Here is a 19600-nt window from a genome sequence, read left to right on the forward strand (position 1 = left end):
CAACTCCTGCTTCTACAAGGACAGCACAAATGCTCATAAGCTTGACCAATTGTTGAACTAAGGATCCATGAATGATCAATCTCTTCGAATCCCATCCCATTTTAAAGTTCAATGATTATGATATCTATTAGGTATATTCAGGTAGAAAAATTGACAAAAAGTTTGATTATTCAAATATTGGAAAAAACTCGAAATAAAGTGAGCGCTTGAAACATGAACTTACCCCCGAGTTAACATTGACGAGTGCATACGGGATTCCGGTGGGTGTCTGGAATGCCGGCAGCAGCTTATCGGCAACATATTTGGCCTTGTCCAAGAACAGCCGATCGCCGGTGAAGGCGTAGCAGGTCAGAAATCCGCCGATGAACCGGATGTTGGTTTCGAACACCGACAGATCGATACCCACGTTGTCCAGGGTGAACTTCCGCTCGACCCAGTCGCGACCCTCGTCGTACTCCTTGTGCAGCCCCATCAGGTACAGTGTATCCAGCCCATCGACGATGGTGGCACCGAGGTCGAACGCCCCGAAGATGCTTCCCGAGTGGCCCCGTTTGCTAATGGGTTTCAGCTCGTTCTTGCCCCAGGCGTACAGTTTGTAGTTATCCCAGGCGTGGATCATCATCTGTGGAAGGGAAAAAATGGAAAAAAATAAGTATCTCGTTGTCCTGTCTATTTGTCAACCATTCATTGACTAACATGAAACAAGTTTTCAAATCTATTGCTGTAGCACAGCAATCACAGGTCTTTGTACCAACGGAAATAATTTGAAAGTAAAAAAACCAAGAGCGACTTAAACAGTAGCATTCAGAGTTCACATTTGGTTCAGTAAGGAATATCCAGAGGATACAACCTTATGTGTAGTAAGTTGATCTAGAGCAGGGGTCGGGGAACTTTTTGAATCATTACCCCAAAACATTTTTATTTAAGCTGATATTACCCCATGACGAAGAGTAAATCAACGAAATCAAATTTTTTAAGCATCTTTATAACAAATTCATAAAATTGTAAAATGAAAATATACACTTTTCACTCACAAAATATTCACTGTTACCCCCCAAGAATTTCACTTTTACCCCATTTGGGATAATTTACCCCGGTTCCCCGACCGCTGATCTAGAGTGTACGTCACGTGCTTGGTATGGTAGCTCCATCGACACATCGGGGTATTCGAGAAGTGCTATTTGTTTACCTGTGAAGCTGGATGCCGTAGGAAAAAGTGTATTTCACAGACAGGGATTGAATCGCTAACGAAGAAGGGCGACTTCCGTCGCCGGAAGATCATCCTACTCGGTAAATATCAATGTCTTCGTTGGGAACAGTTTGAGAAGTAGGGTAGAAATGCGCCTCGGCTAAGTGGTTGGTGAGGAAAGACTATGGGCTCCACCTCCTCAGAGTATCTGAGTACCGCCCATTTCTACGAGTGTAGCTGCGGGAACAGTCAGGAACACCTTCTTCGCAACGAAGATCGTGAGTGAGTCTTTTGAGTCGGATTAAGATGAAATTTTCGTCGTTTAGGTCCACATCCGAATTACGGCGTTCTGGGTGTTTGCTGTGATCGGACGTTAAGTCGTCTTGAGAAAAAAATCATAAATGAGTATTGCGGTGTAGCGCACTAGCACAAATCTCGCGTGCACTTTTATTACGTCGTTTGAAACAGTGTTCCGAAAATCAATCAAAACAAACACTCAGGATACGTTTCTTATTTGAAACATTCTGATAGTATAATAGGAAGGCGCCTCTCGCAACTGCTTCGCCCGACTGGTATGCAATCTCGATCAGCGTTCCACTCAGCAATGCCAACCGAGTCGCATCATTCAGAATCATCGGTTTTGCAAACATCGCATATCGGAGATGAGTGAGATACAAACTGATCCATTCTGAATGTCACTCACTCAGTATCCGCCTAGCTTATTTGAAATTGAAAACACAGCGGAAGTGACCATCTTTCCCTCACAAACACAACTACAATTGGATTTTATTCTTACTGGTGTAAAAACACGCTGTAAAATCAAATAAATTTATTAATTGGCTATGTTATCAAATAATATTTGCTAATGATCGGTTGAGTGTATCACTCACTCACTGCCTGAACCATTCACTCCTAATCCTAGACGAACATGATTCGCCGTATGCATCGCTCTTTGGTGAGATTCCAATTTGATGATGGTGCTGTACTGTTTTGACAGAAAGCATCATGCGAGGTGATCTGTATTTTAGCGATGAATAGAACGAACAATGATCGGATAAGTCCAATAGCAATCAATAAAAAAAACCCTATCGCTGTACGTTCATGCGCGTTCACGTGCGAAGTGCAATCAGGAACATGCATTCAGGAACACTGGTTTGAAACAACTTAAGGATTCACAAAAAAACGGCTGCACAAGTTAAAAAAAAACTACTCTAAAATTTGTATTTCACATCTAGAATATGTTGTCCAGACAACAAATATTCTTAATGAACTAGTTTTTGTTAGTTTCTGAATTTTTTTTGTAGAAAAACTGTTTGTTTACATTTGGTTTCATACCACGTAATGAAAGCGTTCTCAATAGAAATATGGACCTCGATCAGACTTTATACCTGAGGCAGTTCCCGGTGGGGATTAAAGTTAAAGGACTCGAGTCAAAAGGACATAAGGGCTTAGGGGGTAAACGTGGATAAACTATGATTCAACTCATTGTACCCAAGATCCTGATTAATAAACTTGGGTACACGGTCGTTAACTTTAAAAATTATTTCCTGAAAACAATGAAAAAATTGATTATATTTATTGAGATTCAAAAGGCTCAAACCTGTGGTTTTAAGAAATCCCCCAATGACAGACCTCAGAATATATTTAGAAAACTTTTCCATAGAGTTGGTTTATTCAAAACTGCGCAGAAAAACATATAATTATTTTTTTTGATGATCCTAAAAACCCAATTGGGTCCCTCATGCACCTCATGCGAACATTTTAGTCATTTTCTGTACTACATTATTCACTCCCGCGTGTATGTTGTCCATCACTGAACAGATTTTGCTGTCTGATAACGCATCAGATTTCCATCGCATTATCGAGATCCCATTTAGGATTATTTCATATATTGAAGGTGAGCTTCGCGTATAGTGTCATTTGTTCGAAGTTATCGATATTAGGTTTATCTTTGATGTTTTGTGGGAGGCTGCTATACATTACAGGCTATTATTGACGTTGTAAAAAACATAGCTCGTTTTGTCATTTCTTTCTTTGCAATTGGTACAACACTTGAGTCACGACATACAGTCAGGGAAGCAAATCCAACTGATCTGATACTGATAACTGATTTATCCCTTGTGTTACACTTAGCGATAAATATGAGAAAGCGATTGCTTCTCATCTGTTTCCATTGACGATAAAGATAACTCGCTACACGTTATTTTGTCTCCGACGGTCCACCAATAGATGAAAAAATTTCAAAATGCTCACACTGAAGCAAACCGACTGAATCGATTATAACATCAGCAGAAAAGGCTAACTGAAATAGTCAAATATATATGTGGTAAATTTTGAAATTCTCGGGCGTAACGTCTAAAGAAGGCGCTCGTCGCGGTGATTAATCAATGTTTGAGGGTGCTGCTGGTAACTAGTAATAGTTAAAACAAATTAGTGATGATTAACGGCACAAGTACCGCGAGAAATCAGTTTAGCTCCGATTAAGACTTGCGACCCCTCTAGTGAAAGGGTTTGACTTGTAGGTGACGAAAAAAAGTGTCGCGAGATCGCTAGTACAAGCTACTAGAGTTAGTACTGCGAGAAATCAGTTGAGCTCCGATTTCAACTTTCGACCTTTCAAGTGAAAGGGTTTGACATGTAGGTGACGAAAAAAAGTGTCGCGAGATCGCTAGTACAAGCTACTAGAGTTAGTACCGCGAGAAATTAGTTTTGCTTCGATTTCAACTTTCGACCGGTCAAGTGAAAGGGTTTGACTTGTAGATGACGAAAAATAGTGTCGCGAGATCGCTAGTACAAGCTACTAGTGTTAGTACCTCGAGAAATCAGTTTAGCTCCGATTTCAACTTGCGACCCCTCTAGTGAAAGGGTTTGACTTGTAGGTGACGAAAAATAGTGTCGCGAGATCGCTAGTACAAGCTACTAGTGTTAGTACCGCGAGAAATCAGTTTAGCTTCGATTTCAACTTTCGACCAGTCAAGTGAAAGGGTTTGACTTGTAGGTGACGAAAAATAGTGTCGCGAGATCGCTAGTACAAGCTACTAGTGTTAGTACCGCGATAAATCAGTTGAGCTCCGATTTCAACTTGCGACCCCTCTAGTGAAAGGGTTTGACTTGTAGGTGACGAAAAATAGTGTCGCGAGATCGCTAGTACAAGCTACTAGTGTTAGTACTGCGAGAAATCAGTTGAGCTCCGATTTCAACTTTCGACCTTTCTAGTGAAAGGGTTTGACTTGTAGGTGACGAAAAATAGTGTCGCGAGATCGCTAGTACAAGCTACTAGTGTTAGTACCGCGATAAATCAGTTGAGCTCCGATTTCAACTTGCGACCCCTCTAGTGAAAGGGTTTGACTTGTAGGTGACGAAAAATAGTGTCGCGAGATCGCTAGTACAAGCTACTAGTGTTAGTACCGCGAGAAATCAGTTTAGCTTCGATTTCAACTTTCGACCGGTCAAGTGAAAGGGTTTGACTTGTAGGTGACGAAAAAAAGTGTCGCGAGATCGCTAGTACAAGCTACTGGTGTTAGTACCGCGAGAAATTAGTTTAGCATCGATTTCAATTTTCGACCGGTCAAGTGGAAGGGTTTGACTTGTAAATGACGAGAAATAGTTCCGCGAGTTCACTAGTACAAGCTACTAGTGTTAGTACCGCGAGAAGTTTTTCGTTGTAATCGGAGTTAGTTTAAACTAGTTAGTTTAGCTTCGATTTCAACTTTCACTTTGACTGAAAGACTTTGACTTCTAGGTGACGAAAATTTGAAACGTGAGTTCGCTTGGCCAAGTTACTTGTGTCATTACTGGTAGAAATAATCTACTAGTACTTAGTTGTACAAGCTTGTATCAAGAAACTGCTTAAATAAATTCTCATCAATTTCTTCCCTTTCAATAATTGGGTCGCAAGTTGAAATCTAGCTAACCTATTTTCTGTCGGTTTTAACTCTAGTAGCTTGTACTAGTGGATTCACGACACTAGTTGTCTTCCCTACAAGTCAAATCCCTTCACGAGAGGGGTCGCAAGTTGAAATCGGAGCTAAACTGATTTCTCGTGGTGCTAACAAAAGTAGCTTGTACTAGCGAATTTGCGAGTCTTGTTTTTGTCACCTACAAGTAAAACCCTTTCACTAGATGGGTCGCAAGTTGAATTCGGAGCTTATCTGATTGATCGCGGTACTGACACTAGTAGCTTGTACTAGCGATCTCGCGACATTTTTTTTCGTCACCTGCAAGTCAAACTCTTTCACTTGACCGGTCGAAAGTTGAAATCGAAGCTAAACAAATTTCTCGCGGTACTAACACCAGTAGCTTGTACTAGCGATCTCGCGACACTTTTTTTCGTCATCTACAAGTCAAATCCTTTCACTTGACCGGTCGAAAGTTGAAATCGAAGCTAAACTGATTTCACGCGGTACTAACACTAGTAGCTTGTACTAGCGATCTCGCGACACTTTTTTTCATCGCCTATAAGTCAAACCCTTTCACTTGACCGGTCGAAAGTTGAAATCGGAGCTGAACTGATTTCTCGAGGTACTTACACTAGTAGCTTGTACTAGCGATCTCGCGACACTTTTTTTCGTCACCTACAAGTCAAACCCTTTCACTAGAGGGGTCGCAAGTTGAAATCGGAGCTCAACTGATTTATCGCGGTACTAAAACTAGTAGCTTGTACTAGCGATCTCGCGACACTTTTTTTCGTCGCCAATAAGTCAAACCCTTTCACTTGACCGGTCGAAAGTTGAAATCGGGGCTGAACTGATTTATCGCGGTACTAACACTAGTAGCTTGTACTAGCGATCTCGCAAAACTATTATTCGTCACCTACAAGTCAAACCCTTTCACTAGAGGGGTCGCAAGTTGAAATCGGAGCTAACTGATTTATCGCGGTACTAACACTAGTAGCTTGTACTAGCGATCTCGCGACACTATTATTCGTCACCTACAAGTCAAACCCTTTCACTAGAGGGGTCGCAAGTTGAAATCGGAGCTAAACTGATTTATCGCGGTACTAACACTAGTAGCTTGTACTAGCGATCTCGCGACACTTTTTTTCGTCACCTACAAGTCAAACCCTTTCACTAGAGGGGTCGCAAGTTGAAATCGGAGCTCAACTGATTTCTCGCGGTACTAAAACTAGTAGCTTGTACTAGCGATCTCGCGACACTTTTTTTCGTCACCTACAAGTCAAACCCTTTCACTAGACGGGTGTCAAATTACAATCGGAGGTTAAATAAACGAAACCATCTATTGAATTAAACAAATAAATCTGAATGCAAAAAATGACCAATCTTTTCTTGTTACTAAAGGAGACAGGACAAAAATGTATGAAACTTGGTTTGTGATGTACACAGATATCATATATACGGCTCGGAAGATCTTGACAAGACAAGAAAAAGTCTCTTTATAGAGCCAAAACAAAACATTCTCAACAATGAACTAAATATTTAAAGCCTCTATAAATAAATCAATCAATCAATCAAAACATTCTACCGTGACGTGAGACAAAAAAAGCTATGAATTAAAAAATTGATTTTAGCTTTAAAATAAGTACAAAGTCTTCTAACAAAAAAAAAACAACTTCTTCAATTTTCAACTTTTTTCTTCCACGGTAGATTTTCTTGACCTGATAGTTACTTTTTCTTGTCTTGTTGAGATCTGTCACATAATGTTTATTTAAGTGATTTTAATTTTTTTTTTTTTTGGTACGGGAGATCCCACTGCGACGAGTAAGTAGTTGGTCTATCGTGGTAAATAATAACCCGGAGGATTGAATGATAGTTGATTGCTGAAATTTTTATTTTGATGTCAAATGACTGAAATGCATGAAACGTCGAGATCTGGTGATATCTTAAAAAAAAATGTTTTTTTTAATCGACTCTATGGGAATTTTCGAAAAATGCTTGGTTTCCCAGAAAGTCGATATTTAAACAAAAAAATCTTTCGAGATAATACCAGATGTTTTTTAAGTTATTTGGCATCAAAATTTAAGTGTCAATTTTTTGAATTTCCTTTAGTTCCCTTTTTGGTTATTTTTGAGGGTCGAAAAACCGAAACTTTGAGCTTTCTGAGGCACCCTTAAATGGGCCGATTGAGCTGAAATGTTGGAATAGGTCAGTTTTCTGGGCTAATCTACAAAATGTGTATGAAACGATCATGAAACTTTGCCCATACATACATCTATTGCCACCGAAACCTACAGTCATCGTTTTGTGGAGGTACTTAACTCGTGCTTACTTAATTTCAACATGTTTTTTCAGAGTCGTGAGCTTGGTTTAATGAATCTTTTCGATTGAGCTGCTTCCTCTGGTATTCTCCAATTGGAACCAATAGTGGTGCTTTCCGAGAATGGGGGGAGGGGGGTATAAGCTTTCCAAGTTCTTGAATTCTATCGTCAAAGCACTCGATATTCGGTAGAAAGGTTCAGGTCCGATCAACAGTCTCTTCAATCCGTTCCTAGCTAGCTGGTCTGTTTTTTCGTTCCCTAGAATACCGCAGTGGCGCCTAGAACCCAAAATGATAATACGCTCTTCCTTATGGCTTATGCAACAATACACTTGCTTACTAGCTTGGAATAACATGTGAATGTGGCCTGGCTGTCAGAGAACATGTAGATATTTGCATACATACATGTATTCTCTTTTCAAACAGACTAAAGTAGGGTTACCATATCCTTCAACGCCAAAAAGAGTACGTTGAAATCATATTTCAAAAAATTTAGGAGAAACGGTAGAAACCAGGAAATAAAGCCATTCAAATAGTGACAATTAGTTGCTTGTTATGTGACTTTCCTGGTAATTATGATTTTTCAAAAAATACTTTTACAAATAATAAATTACCGTTTTTAGTTTTTGCTTATTTTATTGCAGATTTTCAATTAAAAGTCAAAGGGTCGTTGGATTATTTGAAGAGATAGAGCTAAAAACATCGCAAACATAAGGAAATGTTGCATTTCAAAAAGAGTTCTTTTCTCGACACGAATGCCATAAGGATGGTAAAGTGTCGTTAATAAAACTTAAAAAAAAAAAAAAAAAAAAGAGTTCAAATTGCTGTTGTGCTCTTTGCCAACTGTTTGGGCTTTTTGCATATTCAAAGGCGCTGATTGCCTGCACAGTTTATTTCGACGCCTGGTAGAAGCTTTTGTTTGAAACGGTTGTAAAACATTCGAAGCTGTTGTATTTTACTTATAGGGAAGTACTGCTGATGAAATAGCAAACTTGTTTCTAACGAAAAATATAGTTATTAATCGATTTGTGATGCTTTCCGTTTTAGATCATCGTTTGAAAACAAAGTAGAGAAACCTGGTACGATACCATACCATTTCTGTCGGACTTCTTGTACATATAAAAACACAAACTTAAGAACTGGAAGAAATAAGTTCGTTTCTCTGATAAAATGTCTTCCAACAAAAAAAGAGTACATTCCGCAAGATTTTACAAAAAGAAGAGTGCGCTCATTTCTTGATCGAAAAAGAGTACATGTACTCTTAAAAGAGTACGTATGGTAACCCTAGACTAAAGTGCATTCTAGAGTTGCTTGAACTTCTGTCTCTGAATACTGTTGGCCAGTTTCCCCTAGGAATTGAGATTCTGAGTCTAGGTCCGAACATCCCAGCGCCAGTTATGTTATCTATTTTTGACCCATCAGTGACGATCCGGGTGGAAACGCAGGCTAACCTGCCTTATGACCTGGTTGACCTGACATCAACTCCTGCCCTGGATGACCTGACACGTCAACCAGTCAACACATTCTGCCTCTTATTCAATGAATTGATGTAGTGGTAGAATATTTAGTAGTGCGTTAAGAGCCTAGTTCGATGTGCTTCACATGGCTCCAGCTATAGATAGCGTTGCTATTCTTTGAAGCTTCACTAATTTCTTCCGGGCCGTAGCGTGCAAAGTTTGGTTCCCATACTAAAGCGGCATAAGAGATTTTGAGTCTTATTATGGGGCAATATATGGGCGAACCACAATTTTGCGATTTACAATTATCATTCTGTTGGTTTTAAGGGATTCAAGATCCTGACCTAATTTTCATTGTTTTATCAGTAAAGTATTTTTTTTTTCAAATTACTGTTTGCTGAATGCATGATAAGTCCTAAATTTATACCAGTTCAATAGGAGACTAACCCAAGTAACACCGATTATTTTGTACGGCTCTTTAAGCCTCTTACGAAACTTAAACTTGGTCTAGTAGCCTGCTATAAAGCTTTAAATGTTACTTGGGTAAATCATCTGCAAACAGTTTTAAGGCGACTCTGTCATAGGCACATTTTCAAATGGTCACTAACCTTGAAAGTACTGAGTAGACATTTATGAGGAATTTTGGTTAGTTTCACCATTTTGAACCGAATGAAATTACTACTATTACCAATAGCTTTCAAAAACTGACAGTATACGTACTAATAGCAATCGATTATATCTGCGCTAGAATGGGAATCAACAGATATCAGAGTGAATTTCCAGCATTGAGTTATTTCCTGTATATAAAAAAATCTTCTAAAATTTTCCCACCAACAACGGAGCAGCAACGGCATTTCGTGACGATGAATCCGGAATTTCACGGGAAATCTGAAACCTCTAACCTCAAACAGCATTTAGTTGTAGGATTTCCTTCCGTTCCTCAGTGAGTTCATGACACTCTCAATCGATTCAACCGGCCGTCACTAAAATTGTTTAGCTTGCACTTGTAAGCTCGCTCGTCGGTCCGCGCGCAACCAATTAGCAAAACCGCACAAAAGCGTACGATGGGGATGTGGATCGAATGGAATGGAGAATAGAGAGCCTTAAAGGTTAGTCACCGACCATAATATTCGGCGACGCTAACTTAGCAGAGCGATTTTTGTTTTGCCTACATCGGAAAAAACCAAACAACTCCTTTCGCACTTTTGAAGCGGCTTGTGAATTTTGTTCTGAATCAGCAAATCGATATCAACCGCAGAGTGTCAGTCCACAAATGGTTGATGTACTACAAAAGTGAACTAATTTGAATCTTTGAGCTTTGATTCAGTAGAATTTTTCAACCAATTAGACTCACAACACATGTAAGAGTGAACTAATTTGTGAACTAGTGTTTTCAAACAATTTGAAATAAGTTAAAATTAATTCTCTTTAACAGGTAATGTTGAATATCTTAGCAGTTCAACTTCTACGACGATCTGGAGTATTCTGCTGAAGCTCGAAAAACCAGTCCGATTCCAATCCAATCTACTCGCTCATATTTGTGTGCAGCAGCGGATGCAGTAAAAATCATAAAACGTCCCAAAGTGGGCTCAAAACGGTGAAAAATTGTTGAACTAGTCACAAGTGGTTGGGTTCATTCACTTCCATTCGTATATGTATTTACCTTGTACTCTGACTGAACTATTCTCCTATTCCGTTTGGTGGCGAACGAAGATAACGAACTGAGTATGATGCTGATGCAAAGCAGAAAATAATGCACATAAAAAAACGGTCAACGTTCTCCGAATGGAGTTTTTGCCGGTTAGAAGCAGCAGCTGTTGTGCAGTTTTAGAGTCTAAGGTGCAAAAAATCAATTAAATCTAGCTGATGGTGTGATTGACATTGGTGGTCGAAATGTTTTTTGTTGAGTTCGATTTTCAGGCGACACTCGTTCCTCCATTAGACTTGCAAGCGGTACTTAGAATGTCATCGAATAGTTAATCGATTTAAACAAAAAAAAAACATGTTTATTTGCTAAACAAATCAAAATTATTTGTCATGGTTATTTGACAGTTATGAAGATTGATTATTTTCTCCATTCCAATTATGGTGTTGCAAATCAGAACAACATACGAGCGAATGTTGATTGATTTCAAAGCAGTCCGAATGAAAAATAGACCAATCATCCTAACAAATAAGCGTAAATCAGAATCGATTAGTTCTAATTTGGATATAATCAAGGGGTGCTACAGCTGGACCTTATACATGAAAAAACAATAACTCGATCTGCTCGCCCTTGGACTTGAGCATCGGTGACAGATTCCATTATGAACTGTTTCGAAAGTTTGATGATGTACACCCAAAATAATTTTCACTTAAAAAATAAGTGACATCTGTAGTAAATTCTCGCCATACGTAATTTCATTTGAATTTTAAGTGATGGGTCAAGTGAATTCACTTAAGTGACCGGTCAAGTGAATTACACTATGACGTTCGAATGAAATTTATCTGAGTTTCTAAGTATGTTTTTAGTTAATTATCTCTCGCGTTTTTAAATAAAAGAACATTTATTGAACAGCACTACGATTTCAAATACTTACATTACGCTTTCGCCATAAATTTATGGCGAAAGGAAAATTCCATCGTTATCCCAAGGCAGATCGGTTACTGCGGATAGTGCGAGTTCTAAATCTTCCCTGCTGCAAACTAAAAAATCTGTCCCGTTCAACCCACAAGCTGAAATATGATAACACCTTTAAATAACTTTTTCTTACATCACGTTTAACACAAACTACCACCAAAATCGCCTATTAAAGAATTGGGAAAATCCAAATCCAGCATAAGCTTTAAACGCTGCTCTTTAGAATTTGCCATTTTGAACTCTGAAAATAAACACAATTACAACCTGACAATCACTTGAAATTCAAGTGATGGGGAAGTGAATATTTTGCCTCACTTCAAATTCAAGTGACGACTGAAGTGAGTGTGGATGAATTCACTTGAAATTTAAGTGACTGCCAAGTGAAATGTATATGTCGCACTTGAATGGAAGAAAATCACTGGATCCTTGTTTTTAAGTGAAAAATCATGTGTATTTTAAGAGTGAATTTGGGTTCAGTGTACAGATATTGTTTGCTTCGCTGAATGCACTTATAAAAATTCCAATTCCAAGAATATACCACACATAACATTTGCACGAAGTTTCGGCTAAAAAGATGTCCGAATATGCTGCAGATTGGAAGATAAATTCCAATTGCAAAATGCAATGTATGTACTGAACACTTTTATCACTCTTTTACCAGATCCCAACCAAGGAAATAGATGTTCATCATTGGAGTGGCAAAAGATGTATAAAAAAATAAAATCCGAATTTTGAAACCCGACATTTTTGTTCAATTCGGTCAATTTGGCCACTTTTGTCATTTTTTTTCTTCTTATGCCTTTTTTGGCAGTTTGGTTATTTTTTGTCAATTTTACTGTTTTTTTTAAATAAATTTTGTTGTTTTTGTAATTTTTGCCTTTTTTTTTATCTTGTTTGTCATTTTTGGTCTTTTTTAAAATTTTTGTTATTTCGTGATTATGTCATTTTTGTCATTATTTTACTTTTAGCAATTTTTCATTTTTCTTCTTGTTGTTATTTTGGTTATTTTGTCATGTAATCTTTTTTTGTCATTTCCGTCAACTTTTCTATTTGATCTTTTCTTTAATTTTTGTCATTTTCGAGAAATTTTTCATTTTTTGTCAATTTTACCATTTAAAAAAATTGTAATTTTTGTCATTCTTATCATCTTTGTAATTCTTGGATTTTTTGTCATTTAACGTTTTTGGTCATTTTTGTGATTCTCGTGATTTTTGCGATTTTTGTCCATGTGGTCAATTTTGTCATTTTTATTTTCTTATCTCATATTTGATTTTGTTATTTTGGTTATTTTTGTCTTTTTACTATTTGATTTTTAATTCTTTTCTTTTTGTCAATTTTACTATTCGATCTTTTATTCTATTTTTGTCATTTTTGTCCTTTCTATATCATTTTTGTCTTTTTAAAAAATTCAGTCATTTTTGTCATTTATGAATTTTTTTCATTATTTCACTTTTGGCATTTTTTTCATCTTTCGTTTTGTTGTCATTTTTTTAATCGATCATTTTTGGGCCATTTTTGTCTCTAATGAGATTTTTGTCATTTTTGCCCCTTTTGTCAATTTCGTTTTTTTTTGTCCTTTTGATCATTTCTGTTATGTTTGTCATTTATGCCATTTTTGTCTTTTTTTAACATTTTCGCCATTTTTGTCATTTGCGTCATTTTCGTCTTTTTGCCATTTTTGTCTTTTAAGTCTTTTTAACTTTTTTTGTCTTTATTTTCACATTTATGTAATTCTTTCAATTCTGGCATTTTTGTGATTTTCGTCATTCATTTGTCATTTTTCTTGTTGTTTTTTTTTTTCGGCATTTTTGTCATTTTTGTTTTTTTTTTTTTAATTTTTGTCATTTTTTGTCAATTTTGTAATTTTTGTCTTTTTTGTTCTTTTTCCACTTTTGTAATTTTTGTATTTTTTTTTTTTTAATTTTTGTCATTTTTGTCAATTTGTCATTCTTTTCTCATTCATGCCAAAAAAAATAACATTGTCATTTAACTTGTCATTTTCGTCATTATTGTTATTTTGGTAATTTTTGTCATTTTTGTTATTTTTATCATTTTTGTCGATTTTGTAATTTTTATCTTTTTTTGTCATTTTTTTCCACTTTTGTAAATTTGGTATTTTTTTTAATTTTTGTCATTTTTGTCAATTTTAGCATTTTTTTATTTTTTTTGCTTTTTTGTCATTCTTTTCTCATTTATGTCATTATTCAACTTTTTTGTGACTGTCGTCATTTTTGTCATCTTTCTCCTTGTTGTTATTTTGATTTTTTTATCTTTTTATCATTTTCGTAATTTTTTCTATTTGATCTCATTATTGTCATTTTTTTTATGTGATCTTTTTTTTTATTTTGGTCATTTTTGCCTTTTTTGTCCCTTTTGTCATTTTTTTCTCATTTGTGTCATTTTTGTCATTATGTCAGAATGTCACTTTTGATTTTTCACCCAATCGCTCAATGGATTGGGCTTTTCAATAAACGGTATTGAAATCGACGATACAGTCATCTCTAAAGCAGCAGCGAAGCTCAAGAATTCCTTTTCTGCGAGACCGGACGGGATACCAGCCGCTTTTTTTAAGTTTTATGCCTGTTTTGCTGACTCCTAATCTGTTCATCTTCCAAGTTTCGAGGAATGTTTTCCGGAGAAAAGTGATAAAGGCATTCTGAGCTCCGTAGTTAGACTTACCTAAATGTGTTGTTTTTAATTTAACTTTGAGTCATCGTTCGAATCAATATGTGATCCGTTGATCAGAAATAAATAACGAATAGTCGTTTTTTTTCTTTTTTACCATGTACTAAATTTTTGTTAATTTCGCCATTCTTTAATTTTTGTCTTTTTTTTATTTTTTTATTTGTGGCATTTATGTAATTTTGTTTGTTTTTGTCATTATTGTAATTTTTGTCATTTTTGTCACCTGTACCATTTTTATAATGTTTGTGATTTTCGTCATTTTTGTCACTTTTTTTAATTTTTGTTAGCCAAATTTGTATGATTTGTTGATTTTCAGTAATGATAAATTTCATTATGATATTTTTTAAAGGCATTCCAGTTATAAAATTAATGGAACAAGATTTTTAAAGAAATTAAGAACTGATAATAAACCTTGAAGTTTTAATTTTTTTTTTTTGACAGATAGAATGACTCAAAAGGAACATATGTAGATATGTTTATGTAAGTATATTAAAAATGATTGATTCCCGACAAGAACTTAAGACAACGAACTTTCTTGAACTTCTTGCCCAATGTCGAAAACAAAAAATCAAAAAAGTCAACAAGCCCTGTGCTAAAAATATCTTTCAAATTCCGGTCACGCTCTCCCAAATAAATAGTGAAAACGTTTCCGTCTTTCAGGTCATAACACTACTTCCCCACTTTTACGAACATAAATATGAAAGACAGACAACTCTTCTGCTAGGGAACCGGTGCGGAGCCATAAAAGCAGATAGACTTCGCTCGCTCTTGCATGCCTAAAAAAATCTCACTTCGATCGAAGACCTCCCAACTTCAATGGTACTGCTGGCAACAGCTATGTATGCGGTATGCGTCACGCTCTAACGCTTCGTTGTTCAACTAAGCCGGCCTTCATTAAGCAAAAAGAAAAAAAATAACAAAATAAAATAGAGACAACCTTCTAACTTCAAAAGCACGATCAAGCTAAGGTTAGTTCCTGTGTGATTATTGCATTTAAATAAAAAGCCTCAATCAAGGCTAGTGAATCAATCACATGGTGTAACTTTTGCTTTCCCCATATCAAATGACCACGATCGAACCTCGATCGAAGTTGAAACATACCTCCTTCACTTTCTCGCGTTTTTCATGATCGATGCCGGTATCGGACGCCGCCACATTCGAGTTAGCGCTGAGCCCTGCTCCTGTTGCTCCAATCTTCAACCATCCGCTTGCGTTGAAGTACTTCGGTATGTAACTGGCATTCCGGAAGTACTCACTACGCTGGATGTCCTCTTCGTCCGGGTAGTACGCATCGTATTCCACGTCGAACGTGGATCGCCGGTTGAAGCTGTAGAACGTTTTCTCCGGATCCACTTCGAGATCGTTCAGATCGGCACCGTCGAAGATCAGATTATCACCTGGGTTGCCGCCGGCCATCGCAAATCGATTGAACCGGTTGAAATCTTCGTAGGTCCGGAACCGATCGGTGCGACGATCTTCGGCGGAACCATGTTTGTGAACCACCAGCGTTACACCGGTTACGGCCACCACAAACACGGCAGTCGCGACCCCACTCAAGGCCGGCGCCATTTCTCAGTGGTGCGTAAACCTTTTTTTCGGTTGTTCACTACAAGCACTGCACACGGCCCTGCGGATTCCGATCTGCGTATGGGATATTCACTGATCGCTTCTGACACCGCAGCAACTTAGTGTTCAGTTTCCGGAAAACTTTTCATTCATTCTTCAACCATCAAATCATCATTAGCTGCGGTCACTCTTTTTCCGGTTATTTTTTCTCTTGTTCAATTTTGGCTGTGGAGATTTATTTTTGAATTTAATGAGCTGTACACAACTGAGGATATAAAAAACGAAGCTTTTGTTTGAGCAAGCTTTTATCGAACGGAATAACTCGGTGCTGTTTAACGATCTGTTGATGCGCTTTCGGAGGAGGAACTGTTGTGTTGTGTTCTGTTGACAAAAGCCGACAGCGTGACATTTTGTTTAACTTCATTGTCCCCAAATATTTGAGAACGCGCTTAAGTTTTATTCAACCATGACCTCGAGTTTGGCAGCGATAATTTATGGCTCGATTAAGCTTTTTTTATTGTTTTCTGAAATGTTTCCTGATGAAATCTGATTTAAATGTATCAATTAAAAACTTTTAACGGATACGAGATATCGCAAGCGTTCGCTTACACTGAACTCAAGTTCATACATAAAAAGGGTTCGAATAATTGATTCTACACAGTAAACGGAAATTACCGAGTTCGGTAATTTTTTTACCGAAATCCTAACATGTGTAAATAGTTAAACTGTTAGGTAATTTTTTCGGTTAAAAAATAAACGAACATCGGTAAATCGATTCTTCATTTACCGATGTTCGTTTATTTTTTACCGAAAAAATTACCGAACAGTTTAACGATTTACACATGTTAGGATTTCGGTAAAAAAATTACCGAACTCGGTAATTTTCGTTTACTGTGTATGTTCGAGTGTTCTATGTACATTAGGGTGGATGTGAGGCTGAAATTGTTCCTGGGCCTGACAGAAGATCCCAATAATTCCAATATTCAATAAGGTCTGTTTTTATTTGTTTATTTATTTATTTTTTAAGATTTTCGTCAGTTTATTGTTATTTTTGTCATTGTTGTTATCTTTATCATTTCTGATTTTTTTTGTAAATTTTAACAATTTTTTTATATTGTGTATCTTTAGTGATTTCTTTCATGTTTATCTTTTGAGCCATTTCTGCCATTCATATCTATATAATTTTTGTCATTTTTTAATTTTATTTTTTTTGCATTTCGTCAATTTTGACTATTTGTCATTTCTGTTATTTAAGTCGATTTAGCCGTTTTTGGTTTTTTGTACTTTTTTTTTAATTTGAAGGTGATGAAAAGTTCAACCCTTTCCTTCCCACGAGGTTTTTCACGTTTTAAAAATAGAAATATTGATTAACAACTAAAGTTCTAGAACAAAAGATGCTTTATTTTAGTCTACTTTTATGATTCAGTTGATAAATTTGGGTTTTGAGGTGGATCACATATGCTCCATTGGGAAGATAACAACACAGAGGGTGCAAATGAAAAATAAGAAATAACGGCCAAAATACAGGGAATTTCATCACCTTTTTGATCACAAAATAAAACAATCCCATTTTGAGAAATATTTCTTGGGTATATCCAGCCCTCAAAAGTCAGACTATTGAAATTTTTGATATATTCAGTTTTGCCTTGAACAATGGCCGCCATGACACTTTTCGCCAGAGAAACAAATCACGAGCTTTTGCAAATATTTTGAGACATGTGGTCATTTCAGTAGATGAAATACCTATCCTGAAGAGAAAAAACTTTTGACGGAATGATTTTCATGAGTATTGATAAAAAACTTAGCAAGATGAAAAGTACCTTTTGTTCCCAGTGTATCACCAGTGATCCACTTTACTAATTCGAAAATTTATATGTTTTAGTGGAAATCTAAGCAAACCATCATTTGATTTTGCTTGTACAAGCAATTTTCTGCACGTCAATATTTTTATTTGAGGATAATTATGAAAACTTGTGAAGTTATTGAACATCAAAGGACGACTTGATTTAAATTTTAAAAAAATCCAACTTTTGCGCAGCTTTTGATCTGCCGAGCAAAAACTAGTGAATCGATTTTCTTCAAATTTTGTGCAATGATTCTTCGTTCATACTTGCACATTCGAAGAGAAAATGGTGTTGATCCAAAGCACCCAGTTCAAATGCGAGCTATGCGAAGCTGTGGATCACCTGTGCTACCATGGGAAGGAAAGGGTTAAGAGAAACATGAGATATCAAAGAATGGAAAACAAGAACATAAAACCGTAAATATCATGATTCCTTGACAGTACTTGAACCCGCAATTTCCGCTTCAGTATAAAGGCGCGTTGGCCAGTAACACCACTTTTCATGCTCCTCGGTCGACTGTTGGATCTTCCATCGATACACTCTATATATATCTCGCATGTGTTCTTTACCCGCCCTCTATTAATCTCTCTCTGTTGTTTATCTATCAACCACCCATCGACTCGGGATTTAAGCCGATCGCGCACATGGGCGATTGTTTCGGGCTTGCCGGTACTTACGGTCAAATAAAGAAGCAATCAGTGCTGCTCAATGTTCCGAGCAGAATAGTTTTACAGGGAGGTGTAACCAAGCTGTATTAGATTAGATTTGGTTTCAACAGAGGAACACCTCCCTGTATAACTGGTCTACTCAGAGCCTTTAGCAGCACCGATTGATTCTTCATTTGCCGTCGTAAATAGCGGCCCGAAACAATCGACCTCGGTTCTCGAGTCGAACAACAGAGAGAGATCAATAGAGGGCAAAGAAAACATACGAGAAGAGTTGCCAGCATGTTTTTTTTTTCAAAATTCAGGGACATGAGAAATCAAAATCAGGATTCATGGTTTAACGGAAATTTCGGTCCAAATGAGGTCCTTTTTTTGGTCATCAATCTACATTGTGACCTCCACTAAGGTCTTCAAAGAAGTTCCGTTCCTACTCATTTTCTATTATATTCACAAAAATCTAGAATCAGACTTACAGTACCGTTCATAATTGTGTAGAAATTAAAAGCACGCGCACTGTCACTTTGACTTTGAACTTACATAACTTTTTACTCTGATGGTAGGTTTTGAGCAATATTTCTGCGTAAGATAGATTAACTATCACACTATTATATCACTAAATTTGAGCTTTCTATAGATTGTGTGTAATTCTACGAAAATCGGAAATTTTGGACTTTTACCATTCAAACTGCAATATTTGCAACTACGCAACGTTTTTTTTTATGTTGAAATTTTGCAGAGTGATTGTTGAAATATAAAGTTAACATGTCTATAGTTTTTGAAAAGTTCTATCGATGAGATCAAAAGTTACGCGATGTACAATATTTCAGACATGAACCTGTAAATGCGATTTCTATAGAATTTTGGACGATTCATGAGAACAATATCTTTTCCATCCAAAAATCAGTCAAATAATGTCTGACAGAAGCAATGAAGAAAAGAAACACATGAATAAATGATCCATTTGTGTTTTGAAATCAGAATCTAAAAAAATTGTTTTAAGTTTTTGATTGAAACAGATTTACTGGTTGTTGAACATAAAATATGATTTTCCTATGGAAAAATTCTTCCAAAATTCTATAAAAATCGCATTTTAAGGTTGATGCCTGAAATATTGTACATCGCGTAACTTTTGATTTCATTGATAGAACTTTTCAAAAACTTCAGACATGTTAACTTTATATTTCAACAATCCCTCTGCAAAATTTCAATAAAACGTTGCGTAGTTTCTGAGATATTGCAGTTTGAATGGTAAAAGTCCAAAAAGTCCGATTTTTGTAGAATTACTGTATCTCTGGTTATACGATCTGTAGAAAGCTCAAATTTCGTGATATGATAGTGTGATAGTTGATCTATCTTACGCA

The 19600-nt window shown here is 36.6% G+C and overlaps 1 protein-coding gene across 7 annotated transcripts in view; it reads right to left on the reverse strand.

The window, feature by feature from the left end:
* Window positions 1–19600, reverse strand: part of LOC129754032 (mannosyl-oligosaccharide alpha-1,2-mannosidase IA) — a 67622-nt gene that overhangs the window by 10410 nt on the left and 37612 nt on the right. For 4 of the 7 annotated variants that reach the window (XM_055749896.1, XM_055749907.1, XM_055749900.1 and 1 more), the window contains exon 3: window positions 224–622. In XM_055749896.1, coding sequence (XP_055605871.1) covers window positions 224–622 — 399 coding nt within the window. Of the gene's footprint in view, window positions 1–223; window positions 623–15265; window positions 16244–19600 lie in introns of those variants that run through there. The other 3 variants (XM_055749919.1, XM_055749912.1, XM_055749926.1) reach the window with 3 other exon arrangements.

Source organism: Uranotaenia lowii, chromosome 1 (assembly GCF_029784155.1).
Source record: "Uranotaenia lowii strain MFRU-FL chromosome 1, ASM2978415v1, whole genome shotgun sequence".
NCBI lineage: Eukaryota > Metazoa > Arthropoda > Insecta > Diptera > Culicidae > Uranotaenia > Uranotaenia lowii.